At 38.6% G+C, this 23315-nt stretch overlaps 2 protein-coding genes across 2 annotated transcripts; one reads left to right on the top strand and one right to left on the bottom strand.

Annotated features, from left to right (window-relative positions):
• The first annotated feature begins 627 nt into the window (after positions 1–627).
• Positions 628–7618, top strand: LOC141643404 (mitochondrial import inner membrane translocase subunit PAM16 like 2-like). Its single transcript, XM_074452557.1, has 4 exons — positions 628–759; positions 880–967; positions 6572–6705; positions 7151–7618. Exons 1-4 carry the CDS (start codon positions 757–759, stop codon positions 7277–7279), a joined length of 354 nt encoding a protein of 117 aa, XP_074308658.1. The 5' UTR covers positions 628–756; the 3' UTR covers positions 7280–7618.
• A 1393-nt stretch (positions 7619–9011) lies between these two features.
• LOC141643403 (uncharacterized) lies at positions 9012–12990 on the bottom strand. The gene is made up of 3 exons (XM_074452555.1): positions 12769–12990; positions 10591–10818; positions 9012–9283 (listed from the first exon to the last, which is right to left on the bottom strand). The coding sequence occupies exons 1-3, from the start codon at positions 12796–12798 to the stop codon at positions 9236–9238; spliced, it is 306 nt and encodes a 101-aa protein (XP_074308656.1). The 5' UTR covers positions 12799–12990; the 3' UTR covers positions 9012–9235.
• Between the last annotated feature and the right edge of the window lie 10325 nt (positions 12991–23315).

The raw sequence follows: 23315 nt of genomic DNA, 5'->3' as shown, positions 1-23315 counted from the left end.
TTTGATATAATCCCTTATTTAAAATTTGTCTCTAAGATTTTTGTGATAAAAAAATTGTTCTTTGTATGCTAATAAAAAAACTATAAACAATTCCATTAATTTTGTTTATAAATATATACTACATTTCATGACATTACTCAATTTTTTGATTAGTTTTATACTCCGTAATTATTTTTTTTCTAAAAATAAAAACTCTACAAATATCGCGTATTTATTGTGCAGGATCTAAACTAGTTGTACTCCATCCATTTTTTAATATATGACGTTTTGCTTTTTCGAGGTCAACCTTTGACTTTAATATTTACAAAAATATATTTGGTAAAAAAATTATAAAAATTATACCATTAAATTCCTTATGAAAAACTCTTTCATATGAGTATACATATCACTCTATTTAAACATGTAATTTGAAAGATATTGATGAGAGAAGTGTGTGTCTTGAAATGTGAGAAAGTCATATATAGAAAAATAGAGGAAGTATAACAATTGATCTTGCTTAAATACCTCTTAAGACTCTTAACCTAAGACAGCTCAGATTTGCATTTATTTTTATTTCCAACTTTATTTCAGTCGGGTATTTGGGTGCGAGAACCGTTTAAATTAAGACGGTCAAAGAAGAAACGACGGTTATATAAAAGCAGTGTACAAATTGTGCGGCACCTTTGTATTTGGGTATTTCCTCCATTTTTGCTACGAGAAGGAGCAATCAAAACGCACCATTAAATCTTCCATAGCTCTCATTCAAATTTCTCTACAATGGTATATTTTCTTACACATCCCTTCTCTTCCCATTTCTTATTTCCTTAATTTTATTCAAATCTCACCATTTTTTTTTTAATGTAATATGATTCATATGAATTGTTTAATTGGGTTATGCAGGCTGGAAGGATAATTGCGCAGTTACTAGTAGTGGGATCTGGAGTATTGATTAGGGCTTTTGCTCAAGCTTATCGTCAAGCTCTTACCAGTATGTTTTTTTTTTCATGCTTTGTTTTGTTACAGTGGCGGATTTAGGGGGACTAGCAGGGGCGCTCGCCCCGCTGATGAAGGAAAAATTCGCAAGTTTTAGTTAAAATCTCCGATTTTTTTTTCAAGTTTCCGTTGTGCCATTACTTGTTCGTCCCCGCTGAGATTTTTTGCCTCCTACCTATAAATCCTGGCTCCGCTACTAAAATTTGTTATATGATGGTTCTTTAATCTTTTAGGGTTTAATTTGAGTGTAATTGTGTGTTAAAGTTTGTGTCTTTCTTTCGATTGTTACGGTTTTGCTATGATCTTTTCATTGTCACCATTGAAACCATCCCAAATGAATATTATTGGTGTTTGGATTGATTGGATAAGTTGGTAGTTTAGTGCCTAAAATTTGGCCATAATTTATGGAGAAGTGTTAGAGATATAAATAGGTCTGACCCGTGTCCATCCCGAGAGAGAGAGTTCACCTCACAGGTTCAGGGCGGTTCCATCCTAAAATCCCGAACCTAAAACCAATTGGCAATAGGAGTAGCTCTTTGGTATATGAAGTGGTTAATACTCTTTTTATTCGTCGAGGTGGGAGACTCACATCAGTCACATGTGATGTCTGTCTATGGGCTGGAGCCAATTTCACAATAAGGACTGAAGTCAGTGGATGTTTGAATGTGTTGATCGACTTGTATTGATTATAGAAGTTGAGTGCATATAGGCACCCAGATCATGCCATGATTTTTAGCTTAGACTTTGGAGGATGAAGAGAACATATGGTTTTGTAATTTTTTTTTTCCTGGATGGGATCCGTAATTTTTAGTTGTGCCGTTAGTAGAAACAATTATTTGGTGATACACCTATGTAGGAGTTGTCTCTTCATAGTTCATACTGAGTGGTGGGAATTGTTGGCAAGAGTAAGGAGCAAGGAGCGCTAGGTTGAGTTCCGCCAAATTAGATGATGAAGGTTGCATTTGGTTCTCCCTTAGATAAAACGGTATTTGTACTGGTATCTGACCTATATAATGGAATTGTGATTGTTTTTCTTGTGTCTCATCTGACAAGCGCTTCTTTTCAGATAAAATTCACAAAATAGTGGTGTCTGAAACATTTCATGTGCGCAAGACAAGGGCTTTTCAGTTTCCTTTCCTGTTTCTGGCCGTCCTTTAAAAGTTAGATAAATTACAAGTTTTTAGGTGAATAAAGTCTTTGACAGTCTTGTTATATTAGAAAGGATTTCGGTCATAAGTTCATAGCATATACGAAGTATTAGAGAGACTAGAGAAAGTAGACAAACAACCTAGTGGAGTATGGTGTATGGGAGAGATGGAAGCCATAATATTGAGATGAAAGGGTAAGTCGTGACAGAATGAAAGTCACCCTAAAATGATGATAGAACTGGAAGCTGATGGCATATTTATACTTATGAGTGAGCAGTCATGTACGGGCTTTATTGGACAGTTTCAAATAGCAATTGCTGGGTTTGAAAGGACATGGTTGTGGAGAGGAGATGTATTAGTCTTAAATGTGGTGCTTAATTGCTTATAGTCATAATGCATCTATCATCCGGATGTATTTCCAGCACCCACGATCTGAAGTGAGGTGAACTTGAACTTGATATGATTTGTTATTGGATTTTCTTATCTCTCCTGGAAATCGGCAGTGGTTCAGACTTGGTTATAACACGATGGCAGTGTAAGGACTTGGTTTAAAATCATATGGCATATTAGTTTGAACCAGTAGAATGGATAGAAGGTTTGTACTTTGTACCTATGATGGAGTGTTCTTGTAGTCTATACCTTGGTTGTGAATTGTGAGCGCTCTTGCACAGTTTGGTCTTCGGTTATCCGAAGCTCGAGCAAAACCGTACTAGGAAAGAGTTCATTTGCGACAAATTTCTTAATATTTAAATACAATTAAGGGTAGGTATGTGGCAGCCAACATAAAAATTTATGGACATGAATCGGAATTTGAACATCGTTAGGGTGTCTCCTTAGAAGCGACACGCTGCACTTCTTAAACCCGGGTGTAGTAAAAAGTATGTGAGGGTTGCTAAGCCGTCGCCTAGAAGCGATGCGCCATCTTTACACCTAGGGGTGGTGTCAAATAGGCAAGGATGCGCTGCATCTTCTAGGCCTCGGTATAGTGAAAAATATGCAAGGGTTGTTAGGTCGTCGCCCAAAAGTGGCGCGCCACCTCGAAGTATGAGTGTGGTGTCAAATGGGTTTGGATTCAGGAAGCATGGTCAAGAGCGGGTAAAGAAATACGGGCATGACTTTAGGAAGGGTAGTAGGTTACGTTTTGGTACTTGGAATATTGGCTCTTTGACAGGGAGATTAGTAGAGGTAGGTGAGGTTATGAAAAGGAGGAGGGTGCATATAATGTGTCTACAAGAGACAAAGTGGGTCGAAGATAAAGTAAGGATGGTAGCGCCTTGGGGCTATAAGATTTGGTACATGGTTAAGGACAAAAGTCGTAATGGAATGGGTATTGTCATTGATAAAGATTACATCGATGATGTGGTAGAAGTATCGAGAAAGAGTGATAGGATTATGAGCATTAAGCTTGTAGTCGGGGATGATGTAGTCGGGGATGAGGTGCTGACTGTCGTAAGTGCTTACGCACCTCAAGTAGGATTGAATGCTTCTTTTCGACGAGCCTTTTGGGAAGACCTAGAAAAGGTTATAGAACGAGTCCCTATTGTAGAGAAATTAATCATTGGTGGTGATCTCAATGGGCATGTGGGTACTAGTTGAGTTGGCTTCGAGAGCATTCACGGGGGGTTTTGGTTTTGAGGAGAGAAATGAAGTAGGAATTGACATATTAGATTTTGCTTTAACATATGACTTGGGTTAATGAACACTTGGTTTGAGACAAGGTATTCTCATTTGGTGACGTATAGGAGTGGAGGAAATGCTAGTCAAATTGACTTCCTTTTCCTTTTGGTAAGGAATGTGTGGTGGAAATGGTACATCAATTGTAAGGTCATACCCGGTGAAAGTATCGTCGCATGGTGCTTGATTTTCGGGGTAGGAGAGACTTGAGGAAAAGAAAGGTAGTCGGTGAGGCACGAATCAAGTGGTGGAAGGTATAAAGGGAAAATCAACAAGCGTTTTTAGATAAGGTCGAAAGTAGCGATATTTGGTCGGATTGTAAGGAGAAAGATATAGATGCAACGTGGGATAAATTGGAGCATGTTGTAAAGGATTTAGCGAGGGAGGTGTTAGGGGAACCTAAAGGAAATAGACCATCAAGTAAGGACAAAAAGACGAGGGATATTGGGAGAGTTAGGTGTGTGAAAGATATGAACGACAAGGTTCTGGTTCAGGATAACGAAATAAAGGCTAGATGGAGTTCTTACTTTGATACTTTATTCAATGGACATCAAGTAACACACCAATCAATGGACATCAAGTAACACCAAGTATGGTTAATTGAGAATTTGTGCGTAGAATACAAAAGAGTGAAGTTGGAAAGGCGTTAGGGAAGATGGGGTCGAAGAAAGCAGAGTAACCGGATGGTATACCCATAGAAGTTTGGAGGTGCTTAGGGGGTTAGGGGAGAAAGGAATTGAATGGGTAACCACGCTCTTCAACAAGATTCGAAGGAGCAACAAGATGCCATCAGCTTTGGAAGAGAAGCACTCTTGTCCCTTTGTACAAGAATAAAGGAGATGTTCAAGTCGGGGAATTTAACTTATTAGTCATACGATGAAGTTATGGGAGCAGATAATCGAGCAAAGGCTAAGGAAATGTGTAGACATCTTGGATAACCAATTTGGATTTATGCCTGGGAGATCGACTATGGATGTGAATTTATCATTAGACAGTTGTTGGAACACCATCGAGACAAGAAGAAAGACCTGTATATGGATTTTATTGACTTGGAAAAGGCATATGATACGGTGTCGAGAGAGGTGGGCTTTAGCGAGAAAGGGTGTCTCGAAAATATATTGACCTCATAACGGACATGTATGAGGGGGCTAGTGAAGTGTTCGCACTAATGTTGGGAAGAATTCCCCATTACCATTGGGGTGCATCTAAGGTTCTGCACTTAGTCCTTTTCTCTTTGCTATAGTTATGGATGAGTTGACAAGGGATATTCAGGACGACATCCCTTGGTGTATGATGTTTGCGGATGATATTTTATCGATTGAGGAGATGCAAGAGGAGGTTGAGAGAAAGTTGGAATTGTGGAGGCATACTTTGGAGACTCGTGGGTTTAGGCTAAGTAGGAGTAAGACCGAGTATTTGAGATGTCAGTTCAGTAACGTGGCGGGGTCGGGGTCGAGATCGACAAAGGTGGGGAGTATTATTTTCGATGGAAATGTTGTTGAGGGGTCAGATATCTTTCTATTATTCAAAAAGATGGAGAGTTGGACGGAGATGCGACTCACAGAATTAAAACGGGATGGTTGAAACATTTTATCACACGACGATTAGGCCTGCCTTACTTGGGCGGTGAAACATTGTCACCTTCAAAAGATGAGCGTGATGGAGATGCGTATGTTGAGGTAGATGTGCGGCCATACAAGGAAAGATCGATTAAGGAATGAAGTGATTACGGAAAAGGTGAAAGTGGCGTCAATAGAGGACAAGATGATGGAAAACCGATTAAGATGGTTTGGCCATGTGAGAAGGAGACCTATGGACGAACCAGTTAGGAGACCTGGGGAATAGAAAAGGTTGCTAGGAGTAGAGGGAGACCAAAACATACATGGCTGAAACTGATACAACACGATATGAGATTTCTCGGACTTGATGAGGGAATGGTAACGGATAGGGCACAATGGAGGGCAATGATACATGTGGATTTTCAGCATTTGACGTTATTTGAAATATTTAGTGTTATTATATTTAATTTTAAAAATTTATTTGTTTTTTTCGGATTTATTACACCTTTTAACAACTTTCTTATATATTAATATTTGCTTCACTTTTAAGGTATTCCGGAACCTTAAGTTTTACTTCAATTTTCAAAATCGTTTTAATCTTTAATCTCGATTTAAGTTCTAAGTTTTTATAAAAGAAATCCGACTTCGACTTTAAACCTGTAAGTTTACCTGGCTTTTGTATTATGTTTCATTTCCCTTTTGTTTTTAAATTTTTCTTTTCAATTTTTTTTCCCGCATTTTGAGGTGTGCGTTCACCCTTGGACGGTTCTAAAGGATGATTTATGTTAGCCGACCCCAAATTATGTTGGGATTAAGGCTATGATGTTGTTGTTGTTGTTGTTGTTGTTGTTGTAAGGGCAAGTAACTTTCTACAAACTCTTCTTTAAACTGAATCCGACACCGAACCATGCGACACCAGTTGTGACTCTTGTGAATGGTAACATAAGAATTTTATTGCTGTTGGTGTGTTCTGCTAAACCTTAAGCCTTAAGCCTTAAACAAGTATGTGGTACTAGTAATAGCAAGCCCAATCTTCGATGCAATTTTCATATCGGGTCATACAGAAACAATTTCTTTCTGTTGCTAACACAAGGATAAGACTTCGTACATCCGTCCCTCTTACCCTGCAATTTGCGGGAGGCATAAGGCATTGGATTAATGTTGTTGTGCACTTGTGCTCAATCATGGCTAATTTTCAGGATTTTTATTTTACTTCAGATGCCTCTAAGACTGGTGCTGCTCAAGAAGCTATGCAAAACACTGTTCGTAGAGCTAGTAAGGCTATCACGGAGCAAGAGGCGAGGCAGATTCTTGGCATAACCGAGAATGCTGCCTGGGAAGACATTCTGAAAGTTAGTGCTCTCTTATTTCTTCCTCATACCATGTTTCCGTGGTTTTCAGTTGTATCATCGTTATTTTATTTATTTTTCACTTGTAGAAATATGATTTCCATTTTCAATCGAGTTAAAGTCTTACTCCGTAGTTCTTTGGATCTCGAGAATGATGTGATAAAGCAAAATCTCTTCCTAAAATGTTTGTGATTCTTATGAATCTTATTTTATAAAGTACATAAGGTGTTAACACTACTCAAAATTCCTCTCACACAATTTTAAAAATGTAAATAACCTATTGGAATGGAGGGAATAACGCATAATCAATACAGTTTTCATCACGGCTCATCCCAAAACAACCTTCGTGTGCTTTAGCACAGCGTGAGGCTGCGTACATCTGATCCATTAACCTCACAATGCATTGGAGCCTTTGCAACACTTAGTAATCTTACGATTTTTCTCGCAGAAATACGACATTTTGTTCGAGAGGAATGCCAAGCAAGGGAGCTTCTATCTTCAATCAAAGGTCCATAGGGCGAAAGAGTGCTTAGAGTCCGTATATCAAAACAAAGGTCAAGGTTCTTCTGGCGGTTAAATAAGCATATTCATCAAAATTTGAGATTTAGATTGTAGAATGCCAACTTCGACATAGTGTTTGTCGGGTTTTTTCCTTGTGTCCTGCTGTAGCAGCTAAAAGGCCATGTGATTGTGGCCTGCTTGTTGCATGAAGTTTTGCAAGTAGTTGAACTAACGACGATATTAGCTCATGGCTAAAACAGGTTGGTGTATCTATTTATCCTGAAACTTCATTGTTTATTACTCCGTACCTACTTTGATTTGAACTTGAGTCTATGTATCCTATGTGGATGTATGTATAACTTAGTCATTGCCGAGAGTTTTATCAATAATATTTCCGACTTCTTTCGTTGCCATATCAGCTTAAGCTCGAGTAGGTTCCCCTTAAGAATGTCTTATCTTAAGATGAGAAAATGTCAACATTTTTTTTTAATTGAAACTGTTATAACTAAAGTTGTCATCAAAACTAATGGTAACATTTTGTCGTAAAATGGAAGTCAGATTCTGTCTGACGGAATTTGCCAACTTTTTTTACTTATCAAAATTATCCCGGACCTGAATGACCCAACTCGAATAACTCGATTCAACATGAATAATAGACCGAAGAGAACAACAACCTGAAGATGATCAGATTCCCACTTGTTTGTGAGAGAGAGTAACTTGAGTTGTGACCTTTACATGCTTTGTGGAAGAAGGGAACGTGAAGATCATAAATGGGTAATCTTTACAACTTTACAAAAGAGTGACAATCCGAAACAAATCCAAATCTAGTTACAGCCAAATTAAGCCAAATACCAAATTCTGTGTGTTAGGTTTTCATGGTCACGACTCACGAGGTGGACAAAATTGGTGAGACACCCGACTTTTCAAGGAAAGTCTAAAGTAGTTTATGTGACAAGTTGCATGTTCCAAAAAGTACGTAGGTAAAAATTTCAAACTCCGACTCTAGACGTAAAATTCCAAATTCACCAAGGAATATTTATATTTTTTAGGTAAAGGGAAGAATATATTTACATATGAGGAAAATGTGGCTCTCATACACCTCGATAAACTTTGATTTAGGTAACGATGGACAGAATTTAAACCCATACATTTTTTTCCCAAAACAAATGCGGTGTTGACGAGTTGCTTTACATCCATCCCTTTCAATTCAATTTTTTCAATCGAGCTATAGTAAATTTTCGGATTAGAAGGGAAAATATGTTTCTCTCAATTTAAATCAAAATTTGTATAGTTGAAAACTGAAAAGTCTCTTTACATATATTTATGGATTATAGAAACTTTGATACGCATCAAAAGTCTCTTTAGATCTATACTTTCAAAAGACAATTCAACTAAGCCACACAAATTGTATTCAATATGATCCAATTACCTTGATTTTACATTGAACAATCCCGTGACTGAACTTAATAATGATCCTAAACTCAAGGCGACCCGATGCAGTTATGATGGTAAGAATAATCAGCAGTTCAGTACACGGTTTTATTGCTAAATGAAAGGTAACTCAGGCAAGTGACTTGAGTTAATCTCGGATGCAACACTGTTTACTAGACTCGTGAGCCCTATGTTTTGTTCGACTAAAACCTTTTTAAACTTAATTGAACGTAGCCAAACATTTTAATCTAATTTGTACTTGGGACGTGGAATGAACGTAAGCTAATTTATTAGACCCGAACTAAACTGAAGTGATGTGGAGTAGTGCCCAAAGAAAGGACGTTTGCGGTAGCAAGGACAACTTTGCAAGCTCTAAATACAAACAAAAATAAAGATGGTTATTTTGAATTTGCAAATATTTCAAGTCTTACAATCGAAGTCTGAGATCATCGTTCTCTACAGCGAATTCACAATAATACATGTGCTTGGAATAGTAGACTAAAGACTACAATTAAAGACAAATTCTGCCATAATTAACATCACAATAGAGCAAAATTACATCTTCGTCGCATACATCACCAACGCTTATTACTCCGGGATCTTAGGCTTTTACACAGCAGTTGAAGTAGCTGAGGAAGCTCTTTCTTGCCTGCAATCAAAATGGAAGAAATATTTATAAATTCACAAATCATCAAGAAAATCATGACAGAAGCGCATACAAGGATCATACATTCATACTGTTACCATACGCTAGCCTACTGCCTACCTGAGTTTCTTACTTCGTCTAAAAAAGGTTTTTTGTTATACAGGGTAACATCTGATAGTGTCGCGTGTCCCTCATAAAGCCATAAAACACGCTAACATTTTACATAGAAGTGAGACTGGGAATACTTGAATGTATTTTCTCTCAGATAACTGTCTGATCGGGGGCAGCAAATGTTTTTAAGCATAGATGAGGTACAGCGAAAGGGGGTAGATAATTACAAGTTATGGGTATATAATTCAAATCCCGTCTCCTAATATAATTGGCAATGCGTGCCTCGATGCCTCATTGTAAACATATAAAAGAATGCATATTTTGTACAATTCATGGAGCATTTGCAATACAAGAACTTTAAATCTCCAATTGATTGGCTGGGACTCTGGGAGATTTCACAGATCAGATAGGATTTTAAGATAAAGGGGGGGTTCTGTGCAATAAACACAAGTTGCATATTTATGATTTGAAAAAAAGCAGTTCCCTCATTCATAGGAAAATACTTCTGACCTTGGACCACACAAAGTAATTAGGACTTGCCTCATAAATCTAAGGCCCTCCTATCCTTTTTCCCGTGATCACCAACAGTCTCCGATAGATTATAGACAGCTCGGAGTACACTAGGTCCCCTTCGCCAATCGTTCATGCTTTAACAAGCATTAAATTAAACAGGAAGGAAAACTACATACTTAATAGTCTCATCATTGGAGGGATAATGTGCACCCACATACGTTGTAGAATATAAATAAAAGCTTACCTTACAATCCTAGCTAACAAGCATCAATTTATAGATTATTTAAACAATTTCAATCAAAGATCGATATTTAAGTATGGCAGATTTTTGGCTTTGTTGACAATTAATGCAGACAATATTCCGCCAAGGAATGTCCTTTTTAATTTTTTTATGCCAACTGTAGCATGATCAAAGCCACTTGGTTTTAATTTTTGATATCTAACCAGACGGAATCGGCTTTGATACAGATTTATATGATAATAATTGTCCGGTAGCTGACAACTACAAATCAAGAACCCATATAATATACTAACAAAAATCATGTGAAATAAAACCAACAGAGACCGCAAACGAAGTAGATACCAAAAAAGTCCCTGAAAGTAAGGATCCATTAACAAACAAGCAGGGTAGCTGAGTAGTACAAGATCCAGAGTACAAAGAGACAGGGATAGTTGATAAATCTTACAGTTGGAGAGTGGTTTTCGACAAAGTCCCGTTTATCATTGCATGCTTTATTAGCGGGAGCAGTTGGGTTGATAAACTCTTCTTCATTACCAAGACTGGCCCTTGAAGGTTCTCTTTTGTTCTGCTTCCTCATTTCTCGAATTTTTGAGAAATCGAGCGAGTAGTCCGGCAATGGCCCCTTCTGGTCCCAGTCTCCAAATTGTGGCACAGATAACCATGATCCATTTTTCTGCGTACAAATCACATTTATCAATAACCAACGTTTGTATTGTGACACGATCAAGACTTTCTGTTTCCCAATAAATATTGGTATGAAGTGTAGTAGAAGTAGCAAAATGCAAGGAATTTTTTAGTATTAAGAAGCCTTCAGTTTTAAATCCTCGAGAAACCTCAAAAGCATAAGCAAGTTTAGTCATCTCTATTATACGACTTCCAAGTTCCAGCTGTTGCCGTTTCCGGATTCCAACAGGTCCATAAGAAATTAAGAATGACACAATCTGAAGTAATGTTTTGCACATATCTTTGTTGGTATCAAAGAAAATTCTTAGAAACCAAAAACTACAATAGAAGGATGTACTAATCGAAAACCCAAAATTTGGGCAAGTGTCTAAAATTTAGTATAGAAGCTAAGGTTGTCTCAAATCTCAATAACATATCATGATACAGTACATAATTTTAAGCTTCTCTTAGTACTTACCATCCTCTTGATTATGCATTTATTCCACCTAACCACCTCCCAACTAATATACGGAATACAAAACAAGTCCTTTTAAATCTATGCTCATAAAAACTCGAACGGCTCACTAAATTGGCATGCTTCATAACAAAATTCTGAAGTAAAACTAGTTGGATTTAACATACAGCTTGTCTCATTGAAGACGGGCACTACTCGTCACAAGCGGAAGACGGATAGTGCTCCTCTCACAATATCACAAGTGGGAAATCAAGTGGGAATTATATAGGGAAAATGATAAATACAACTCACTGGGTTGTATTTAAGCATTTAATACCCTTCTATATTTGACATTAATTTAGAAATTAGAGATTAAATTACACATAAATCAACGCAATTAATGCATATACTGTATTAACTATTTATTTTCTTTTTTAGTTGCTTAAATACAACCCAGTGGGTTGCCTCCCACTTGCATATTCTGAGAAGGGCATTATGTCTTCAACTTGAGACGGATAGGGTCTGTCTTCAATGAGAATTTGTGTCCAACATATGACGAAGTTGTCATTGTGGGTTATCCAGAACCTCCAAATACGACCCATATCTAGTATCAAATGATTATACATTTATACCCTTAACAATCTTAAATGAAATGAAATAGAGAAAGCTACTCCAATTAACTTAATTCAAAGTCCAACAACCTTATCAAACGACTATACATCTCCCTTACTAAACTTAGACATCTCTGTTTATTTGTATTTATTTTAAACGCATATTCGCTTTCGCTTGCTTTGTCATACAGAGGCTGTACACAGCTCAATTGTGTCCATACACTTCTTTTGAATTAACAATCTATAACAAATATAGATAGTTATACAAATAAAAAGCTGCCTAATTAGACTTCACTAACCACGAAAATTTGACAATACCACACCCTATTAATACGCCGGATTTTGTTCTTTGCTCGCTAAAGAAGTCAAATAACTTGACCTAATAACGCAGCCAACATTAATTACCCAGAATTTTCATCTAATTATAGAAATATCTACAACATTAAATTCGTGATTTCGATTTCTCGAATTTCAAATTATCAATTAAAGAAAACAAGAATTAAGAGTTCTATTTCAGGAAGGAAACCTAATAATTCGCTAAATCGTTCAATTTAACACTTGATCAACCAAGAACAAGAATCAGCAACAACACATAACAAAACCATTATCAATCAGTTAAAAAGGTAAAAGTAAATACAATATAGAGACGGTAATTATAATAATTGGGTAAAATAATTGTACAAAGTTTACAGTGGTTTCTTTGATAGGATAACTACAGGTAGGGTAATATTGAGTATATGAGTGTAACCAATTAAAAAGCCGCAAGACCGTCTTAAGGTAAGTCCTCTCATAACCCTCCTATTTAATCGGTTTTGAGTACCAAAAATTAGTGTTCAAAATTTGTACCGCACAAAATGAGATAAGATAATGGAAAAATGGAAAGATGGGAAATTACCTCCTTGTCCTTGCGATCGTCCATTGACATGGTGGATTTTGTAGTTGAATAGGAAGATTGTAAGGGGAGAGAAACGGAAAGTAGTAGTATAGTTGAGTAGGAGAAGAAGAAGATGATGAAGAAAAAGTAGAGGAGAGAGGGGGAGAAGGAAAAGGTTGTGTGTGTATAGGGTCCGTGATTTATTGATCAATCAGTGGAATAGCTTTATTATATAGGCCATGTCTTTGTCTACGTCGTTACTCGTTATGTTATTGTGTCCACCTGGCTTGGTTACTTGGTTAGCTGTTCGATGTGAGCTTGACGTGTGATTTTGGTAGTCCGATTGGTTCTCTAGTCACCATTTTTAGTGACTAGTGAATACCGTGTGAATTCTTTAGTTTGGGACTTGGGAGGCTGGAATTGGAGTGTTGTGGAGTTGTGGTTAGGATGACAATGGATCGAGTCGGGAGATGTGTGTTGAAAAATACTTTGTATTAAATTTGGATTCTAATACTTGTTTTGCATTTAAATTTGTTAGTTTAATAAGGAACGTGCTATTTTCTATACACGCGTTCTTCTTAAATCCTACATAAAATTTACTTCCTCCATTTTTATATGATGTACCCATTTTATTAAAATACTCCACTCATATATTCAACAAATGAGTACATCATATAAAAACGGAGGAAGTATAATTTTGCTCGTCTCACTTCACATGCAACAATTTAGGACTCCTAAACACCACCCGAGTAACCCCCCACAAACGGGGAACACGGTCCAGTGTCCACTCCACCAGCCAAGCACGACCCCGTGCAAATGCACACTATTAATTGAAAGATGAAATAATTTTGGGGGTTTACCATCGACTGATTATCGATGGAAGCCCCGCATATGGTTGATGGAGGTTAGAGTTTTTTAGAAAGCGTTTTTTAGGAGAGGGTTTTTCCCTTCTTAATTTCCTAGTTAATTTTAAAATGGGAAGGACAATTTGATCTTTTGGAATGGACAAACTATATGCTCAACTTTTAAACGACATCCAAATATATTGCATGGATTGACCCTTTTAAGCCGACTAATGAAGGTTTTGGAGGATTGTCCATGTTAACCATGTTGGAGATATTATAGTTTGCTGACATCAGCCTAACTGATTTTGTTGTACAGCTAACAAACTCTCATTGACAGCTGTATAGTTAACAATCTCTTGTATATAAGGCATCCTGTAAATATCCTAACTAATTATTCATTTGATCAATAAAACTCACCTTTATTTTTCCTGTGTGTTGAGAGCAAAGCTCAAACTCCATTAATGGAGGTTTATACTTTTATCATGGTATCAATCACCAGAACTTTGATTATGTGATTTCTTTACTTCTTTGATCAATTGATCTCATTTTCGTCTACTTTTTTCTCTGAATTTCTTTTCTGTCATAACAAAATACACAAAAATATTCATTTTTTTAGGTTTTCGATTATATTTCCATTATTTTTGCGAATTTCATCATCATTTCTCCAAATTAACGCGATTATTCCGGTGTGCTCATTTACTTTGATTTCTGCAAAATGACTGAAGCAACATCAAATTTTGTTTACAAGGATCCTTTGCATCTCACTAATGGCGATCATTCGTTGCTACAAATCGTTCCACATGTCTTCGATGGCCAGAATTTCCTGCATTGGTCGCGAAACATGCAGATTGCGCTTATCTCGAAGAACAAGCTCGGTTTTATCAATGGCGACTGTTCTGAGCCTGCTTCTAATGCTGCTACTCACGGTGATTGGATAAGGACTGACTATACAGTCATGAGGTTGATTCAGTTTTCTTTGAGTGAGAAGATTTCTCGCACTTTCAATTACGTCACATCTTCTAAGCAGCTTTGGGATGAATTGAATGAACGCTACAATTAATCAAACGCTCCACATTTGTATAAGTTTCGCAAGGAAATGTCTCAAATTTCTCAAGGTAATGATTCCGTCGCTGAATATTATGCACGCTTGAAGTCTGCTTGGGAAGATCTTCGTTCAGTTGATTCTTTGCCTGATTGTTCCTGTAATGCGATTGCTGCTTGTACTTGTCAATTGTTAAAGCGAATTGTTGAGCGTGATAACAAAAGCAATTTAATTGATTTTCTTATGGAACTTGATAACAAGTATGATCAGATTAGAGGTCATATTCTAGCTTTGGATCCTTTACCGTCTGTGAATCAAGCTTTTGCGAAGGTTCATTAGACTGAGATGCAGAAGCAGATTACTCAGGTTGATCATAAAGTGGATTTGGATGGTGTTGCTATGGCTGCTACACAGCAATATTCTGCAAAGCCTTACAGGGGGACCTTCCTCGAGTGGTTTTGTTCCCAATCAGTCACAAATTATTGCTGGTCAAGATGCTGCAAACACTTGGAGGAGAGATGGCAAAAAGCCAAAGGTTGTTTACTATTGTGACTACTGTCAGAAATATGGTCATTCTCTTACATACTGTTGGTTTGGTCCTCAAGACAGAGGCAGGGGACGAGGAAGGTCCTCAAGTTCTCACATGTCTGCTACTGGCAGAGCTTATGCTGCAAATGTAGAAGAGGTTCCCTATGAAGATGATACACCTTGCGAGGTTTCAACTGATCACCAGAATTCTCAGGTTTCTGTTGTAGACACTCCTGATCCTTCTTTTGTCCAGGCAGTTGCTAAGGAACTGTTCAAGATGCAGACTCAGAGTGCTAATGATCAGCCTATGGCTAATTCTGCAGGTATATCTTTAGCATCTACTGTACTGCACACACCACATCTTTCTGATCTTGCTTGGATTATAGATTCTGGGGCTTCTAATCATATGACCTATGATTTTGGTCAATTCTTGACACACAGACAGTTAAGCAAACAAGTTGCCATCACTTTACTAGATGGACAAGTTAAAATGGTTAAATATGTAGGGGAAATTCAATTGACAAATAAACTCAAAATTTCTGATGTGTTTTATCTCCTTGATTTTAGGCATAATATTCTCTCTTTAGGAAGATTGTTGTCTCATAATGGTTTACATGCTAACTTCACTCCTGCTGGCTGTACTATTCAGGACCCTTCCACTGAGGAGGTGATCTGTATTGGCTGGAGGAATGCTGGAATTTACCAGTTATACACGAGTTCTGGACTCAATAATGTAGTTACTAATAGATGTCATACTACTCTTTTATCTGCCGCAGTCAATTGTGATGACATTTTGTTGTTGCATAGCAGACTAGGTCATTCTTCTTTGATTGCTTTACAACATGTACTGCCTAGCTCTGTTTCAAATAAAAAGAATTTTCATTGTGAAACTTGTTTGCTTGCTAAACACCATAAATCTCCATTTCCTGTTAGTACTTCTATTACTACTTCTGCTTTTGAATTGGTGCATATGGATCTATGGGGACCATATAGGCACAAGTCTTTGGGTGGTCATTCTTATTTTTTCACTATAGTAGATGATTTTACAAGAGTTACATGGACCATTTTACTTAAGGACAAGGTAGCTCTTTCTGATACTTTAGTCCATTTTATAGTTTATGTGAAAAATCACTTTGGTACTACCATTAAGCATATTAGGAGTGACAATGGTAGTGAAATTCTCCAGCATGAATGCAATCAATTATTCTCTGAATAAGGGATAGTTCATCAGAGATCTATACCTGGTAATCCCCAACAAAATGGGAAAGTTGAGAGGAAACATCGTCATTTACTTGAAAGGGTTATTTCATGTGAATACTCCGAACTATGACCCGTCTTCTCATAATAATACGAACAACGTTTTAACTCCCAATATACTCGACTTTCACTATAATCTTCTCAAATTAGAATAGGTGACCCACAACCTGTGTATCAGGTTATTATTCCATTTATTTAAGTTAGAAAGAAAAAGAAAAACAGTTAGTATTATTATTACTCCTATTAACCCCTAAACTCCCACCCACCCAAATTAACCCCACTTTCACCTTCTCCATGCTTATCAACTGTGAACCTCAACGACCACCGTCCTCCAGCCAACCACCAAGCGGTGTTGGAAAACCCCAAATTCCAAATTCCAACCACCAAGCGGTGTTGAGAACGACAACCAGCGGTGTTGCAAAACCCCAAATTTCAACTTCTACGCTCCTCACACCTCCTTGAACCAAGTCAACTCAATAAGACGGTTCACTCAAGACGGTTTACTCACTGTCGAGCCTGCCTGAGCACGTGGACAATTCGTCTTCCTGCCTCGATGACTAGTTTTGCAACACCGCTGGTTGTCGTTCTCAAGGTGCAGAGTTCACTTTCTTTTCGAGAGGTTAGACGAACAGTCTCTGACCTTATGATGATCACCGCAAATTCCAGATCTGCTCATAGGGTGGTCTTTAAGGCCATTTGTTGACGTTTTATGGTATTTGAAAGCGTTGGGTAGTGGTTTCGAGGGTGGTTAAGTTGGTACTTGACTTAAGGTTGTGGGCGAAAGGGATGTGACGCGGAAAGGAGGAGATAGAGGTGGTGGCCGACGAATATGGTGGCTGGAGGATTGTAGTGTTGATAGTGATACATCAAACTCCCCCAAACCAAACCTTTGCTTGTCCTCAAGCAAAGCAGTCAGGCCAAACAAAGAACAGCAAAAATATGGTGAATGAATAGCTCAGAGCAAATGTCTAGGCACATATAAATCCCAGCTGTCCACATCTATAACAAAGTAATGACCAAAGTTGTGCCAATAAAACAAATTTAAAAGCACGGGTAATAGACTAACGCAACTCTTACTCAAGATGTGACATGATACCGAGACTCGGCCAAATGCTTTTCAACCTTGCAAGACAATTTTGTTGGATTTTCGCGGTTTCACTCATGCACTCATAAGGGGTGAGATATATGTAAGATAGAAAGAATAAAGACTCTCACTTAACTTATGAAATATGCATGCAATCTAATGTGATAAGAGATTATCCAACTAGTACGCATTCACAAAAAAGACCAAGTACATGTATCAAGGACAGAATGGTGGTAAAGTGGCATGGGTATAGAAATGGCTTGTGCAAAAGCACGTATGGGTATGTGAGGCTCAGACGGTAGTCGCAGCACTAGACCAATAGCCAAATCTAATAAGAAATAAAACAATCATCCAACTGGAGAAATTATCTCAACTTTGACAACATATGAGAGAAATGAAAATGCTCTCCAAATGTGCATTAGACTCCGGTAATTATCACACACGACCTTCTAACAAAACTCAATGAAGCAAGCATTTTTTCTTCTTTTCTTTTTCTTTTCTTTTCTTTTTTTTTCTTCTTCTTTTTCTGAACTTTTTTTTCAAAATTTCAATTTTTTTTTCTTTTTTTTTCTTTGCTTCATAATATTTCTCTTTTTCAACATAGGAGGTCACACAATTGCTACAAAAATATAGCTACTACCCACATGACAATAAAAGTCTCAACCCAACCAAAGTAGCTATAACAATAAGGACTCAAGCAACTGCGACTGTCCCGAAAAAGGTAGGCAAATTCTGAAATATAGCTAAGAAATAGGATATAAAATGGCTACATGGTTCAAACGGGCTAACAAAAACTGGGTAATGTTTGGCATATTTGAACAAAAAGAACCGCCTTTCCTCATGTACTTAATCATATGAACGCGCAAAAGCTAAGAAACTAATGTCACACTTATGCAGTTTGATATTACATATTCCACAAGGAGACCACACTCTTCAGCCTAAATAACAATGAGATCGGTTTATTGATGTTCCCGGCCTAGGAAGCTCTAAAGACCTCAGAAATTTAAGTGGTTTACCAACAAAATAAAGTCAAATCTACTCGGCATAAGGCATATTGTGACGGTCAAGACTTGAGTAAAGAGCTTTGTTCATCATAGCTAACATGTCAAAACAATGTACATGGACAACTAAATGGGACTCAAATGCAAAGACAAAGCAAAGTATCATCATTGCTACACAATTAACCAAGACTCGACTCAAAATAAATAAAAACATGTTTTTGTATTTTATAATTTTTTCAATTTTTTTGAATTTTTCACACACAATAATAAATAAAAGCACACAACAGAAATAAACACACTCCCCCAAACCTAAATGTCACAGTGTCCTCATTGTGACGCCTACAAAGATAGCATCACACGAAATCCAAAGAACCTATGGGACACCACTAACAAAGGGAAGAGGGGAAAATAAGAAATGCAATAAAACAAAAACAAGAAAGATAATACAAGCTGTAATGCAGTAGCCTCCCCCAAACCAGCTGGAAAGAGAGGGATGTAGTGACCAGCTGTCACTACTGGGCTCCATCATCATCATCAAAATCATCAATCTCGGCATACAGGGACATCAGCTCAGGATCAGGAACTGGGGCACTACGGTCTCTACCACGGCTGCCTCTCCTACCACGGCCTCTACCACGGCTGCCTCCTGGAATAGCAGCAGCGGAAGTAGAAGCACTAAACTGACCAAACGGTCCCCTCTGGGAGCAAGGAACACCGACATCCTCAGGAAAAACAGAGGTAGGCTGAGTGGGGCGGACTGGAGTGTAAAAGGGACGCCCTAAGCCACCATAGTCAGTACTAAACTGTCCGAACTCCGTAGCAGTCATTCCATAGAGATGGAATACATGGATGTCATCACCAGGAGTGGTGTAATAACTAGGTGTCACACCCCAATACTGTCTCCCCGAAGCAAGAGACATGGCCTCCATCTGTTCCCATATCCGCCGCTCTGTCAAGGCGGTGCTGACGCCCTCATGTAACCTCACCTCTCGTGCAATAACCGGATCAAAATGGTAGCCCTGAGTAGGATAGGCTGTAGGAGGTGGAGGAGGAGCAGGTTGGAATGAGCCAGGCAGATGGGTGGTGGGCCAACGACGTCTCCGGTGCCCACCGGTAGTGGTAGTAGTACTAGAACCAGGAAAAGTGATCAGAAGGTCCTGAGGAATCAGATAAGTAACGGGCGGGGGTCGTACCACATCCGTACTCTCCTCAAGGGGGTATACAGCAGGTAAACGGTCACAAGGTAGAAGCATGTAAGACTCGCCCTGGACCTTCCAGTAATGGTCCTTCCCATTCTTGATATCAATATAAGAGATGTCATAACGTAGGTGGTCATCATCGGCAAGTGGCTCATGGTCATCTATGGGCTCGTAGGGCTCATCACCCATAAAATCACAAACAGCCTGGGCTATCTTGGTGACAAGAGCACCATAATCAAGATCCCCATACCTCCCAATCATCCGATCAAAGGCCGAGCACACAAGAGCAGGGGGAGAGAACTGGAATGGCTCCTCCCGATAAGGGTTCAGGTAACTAGCAAGAATCAAGACCTCAATGGTGGAGGTCTTGCTCTTGTCGTGCCGACCATACAGCAAATAGCTCAAATACCGTAAAAATAATCGAAGACAAACATGTTGGACGTCCAACAAAGACATAGCACTGACATCCGCATCCACATAACCGGTAAACAATGGAAAGTATCGAATGGCGGACAACCCACCAACACTGTATAAATCTCCGTCTGTATGCTTATCAATTCCCAGAATTCCTGACAGACGGTCAAAGGTTAAGGACCGTTCTACGTTAAGCAATCGAAACTTGATAAGGTGGTCACTGGGAAAGTAAGTAAATGAGCTGAGAAACTCAAGGGTCAAAGCAGGGTAAGATAGTTCATGGAGTAGAAAAAGACCCTGTAACCCGATCTCAACAAACATGCCATACATAATCTCATCAATCTTCAAAGTTCGTAAAATTTTCCTATCCACACATCGAGTAGCACTCATGGATTTAGTCAACAAATACTCGAACCTGTCCTTTTGTGCCTTGTCACGGAATTCAATGAAAGGGTAATCATCCAAAGGAGATAAGTCCTCCTCGGAAGACACCACTTCTTCGGGTATCACCTCGGGTTGCTGGACCGGGGCTCTCCTTTCTCGAGTCCTCTTGTTTCCTTGCCTAGAAGTTGACATTGTCTACAAAATAGACAAGTATACAATCATACTCCAACCATAGGACAAAACAGTCCCGTTTTTTGGCAAATATGGGTCAAAAAATCATTTTTTAAGACTCAAAATCACAATTAAATCGTCCAAAAAGTTAGGGGAACATGAGTATGTATCAAATAATGAAGATTCCAAGCATAAGAACACAATTTCTAACCAATTTAATGCAAAATTTCAACCCGGATTTTGAAGAACCCTAATTCCCAAATTAGTAAATTAGGCATGAATTTCAACAAATAAGGGGCTAGAAAGCAAGGAAATAGCAATTGTATACTAGCAATGGAAGATTCAATGCAATAAACTTAAGTTTTAAGCAAGAAATTTCAGATTTTTCTGGGACAAAATAGAACAAATCGGGACTTACCTTAGCAAATATAGCAATGAAATTACGAAAATAAGCACAAGAGATTGATGCAAACACTTAATCAGCAATTAAACCCAAGTTTTAAGAGAGATTTGATGATGATTGATGATGAATGAAGAGAGAAAGAGCAATATTAGTGGAGTAATGCAGGAAAAGTGTCGAAATAGAAGAAGGGATGTGAAAGAAAAATAGCAATTGAAGCATAAAACCGGCTGGAAAAATAACGCGGAACCCGGTTTATTTAGGTGCCTCGATCGAGTCGCGCCTGGCTCGATCGAGGAACCACTTTCCTGACTTGCTGACTTTCGTTTTAAGCTTTTTTAATTCCTGCATTGGTGCCTAGATCGAGCCACACTTTCACTCGATTGAGCTCATAGGTTCCTCGATCGAGTCAGCTCTGGCTCGATCGAGGAACCACCTAATGGCTCCCTTTTTCGTTCTTCGTCATTCTTAGCTCCAAATTCCGTCAATCCTGCACATAATACTTGGGGAATACGTGAAATTCCCTCCGCTCATCTCTCGAAATTCAAGAAAAAACGTAAAAGCAATTACAATAACTTAAATTGAAATCCTAATTACAAACTAATAAGTTACAAAATCCGAGCTGCCTCTCGGTAGCGCTAGTTTTTGCGGTCCCGCACGACCGTAATTCTTCATCAGTGAGAAGAATCAATGGCAAAGAGGTCCACAACCCTTATTACCCCGACATACGCTCCTTCATGGTAGATCTTCAATCGCTGCCCATTCACTTTGAAGATTTCCCCTTTGTCAATTTGCAGTGTAACTGACCCAAACTTGTTCACATCAGCTACAGTGAACGGTCCAGACCATCTACTCTTCAGCTTACCTGGAAACAAACGCAAACGAGAGTTAAATAAGAGAACTTTCTCACCAACATGAAATTCCCTTGACAAAATATGCTTGTCATGCCACTTCTTCGTTCGCTCCTTGTACACTCGAGCACTATCATAGGCATGCAGTCGAAACTCATCAAGCTCATTCAACTGCATCAGTCGTTTCTCACCCGCCAGTGAGGGATCCATATTCAGCTCCTTTATGGCCCACATAGCCTTGTAGTCGAGCTCCACAGGTAAATGGCAAGATTTGTCATAGACTAGACGGTACGGTGATGCTCCAATCGGTGTCTTGAATGCAGTACGGTAAGCCCACAAAGTGTCATCGAGCTTCCGACTCCAATCCTTTCTATTCTTGCTGACTACCTTTTCCAAGATTTGTTTCAGCTCTCTAATGGAAATCTCTACTTGTCCACTGGTTTGAGGATGATATGCCAATCCTCTGCGGTGTGTAACGCCATATTTCTTCAAAAGAGAATTAAGATGACGCTCATTGAAATGCTTGCCTCCATCACTAATCACTGCTCGAGGCACTCCAAACCATGGAAAGATAATCTTCTGAAACAACTTAACAACAGATTTAGCATCACAAGTGGGGGTGGCAATTGCCTCCACCCATTTAGAAACATAATCTACAGCTACTAAAATATACTGATTCCCATTAGAAGTTGGGAATGGCCCTTGGTAATCAATGCCCCAAACATCAAAAATCTCCACTTCGAAGATTCCAGTTTGAGGCATCTCATGCCTTTGCGAGATATTGCCCGTCCTTTGACATGCATCATAAGAACGGACAGAAGTAGTAGCATCCTTCAAGATAGTAGGCCAATAAAAGCCCGATTGTATTACCTTGGCAAATGTCCTAGAAGGACCATGATGACCTCCATAAGAAGAAGAGTGACAATGAGAAAGGATGGCACGTACCTCACCCTCTGGAATACATCGTCTGTAGATACCGTCTGCGCACTCCCGGAATAGATATGGGTCGTCCCAGAAATATCGCTTCACGTCATGCAAGAACCTCTTCTTCTGCTGATAGGATAGATCAGGAGGAAGCATACCTCCTACCAAATAATTGGCATAATCTGCAAACCATGGAGTATTTGCAGCTACCGCTAACAGTTGGTCATCTGGAAAAGAGTCCTCAATGGGCAAGATCTCTCTTCCTGCAAATCTCAGCCTAGACAAATGATCTGCAACAACATTTTCAGCACCAGACTTATCACGGATTTCTAAATCAAATTCCTGTAACAATAAAATCCATCTAATAAGTCTAGGTTTAGCCTCTTGTTTGGTTAAAAGATATTTCAAAGCTGCATGGTCAGTATGAACAATAACTTTAGAACCAACAAGATAAGCTCTAAATTTGTC

Source organism: Silene latifolia, chromosome 2 (assembly GCF_048544455.1).
Source record: "Silene latifolia isolate original U9 population chromosome 2, ASM4854445v1, whole genome shotgun sequence".
Classification (NCBI taxonomy): Eukaryota; Viridiplantae; Streptophyta; class Magnoliopsida; order Caryophyllales; family Caryophyllaceae; genus Silene; species Silene latifolia.
Note: the sequence above shows the minus strand (reverse complement) of the source record. Positions and strands in the feature narration are given on the sequence as shown.

What these genes read in the sequence shown, in the direction of transcription:
- LOC141643404 (XM_074452557.1), top strand. An exon ending in TTATCGTCAAGCTCTTACCA is followed by an intron (nt 968 to 6,571) that starts GTATGTTTTTTT and finishes ATTTTACTTCAG; the next exon opens with ATGCCTCTAAGACTGGTGCT. An exon ending in CCTGGGAAGACATTCTGAAA is followed by an intron (nt 6,706 to 7,150) that starts GTTAGTGCTCTC and finishes TTTTTCTCGCAG; the next exon opens with AAATACGACATTTTGTTCGA.
- LOC141643403 (XM_074452555.1), bottom strand. Translation starts at nt 12,798, where the DNA reads ATGTCAATGGACGATCGCAAGGACAAGGAG. An exon ending in ACGATCGCAAGGACAAGGAG is followed by an intron (nt 10,819 to 12,768) that starts GTAATTTCCCAT and finishes ATTTGTACGCAG; the next exon opens with AAAAATGGATCATGGTTATC. An exon ending in TCGAAAACCACTCTCCAACT is followed by an intron (nt 9,284 to 10,590) that starts GTAAGATTTATC and finishes TTTTGATTGCAG; the next exon opens with GCAAGAAAGAGCTTCCTCAG.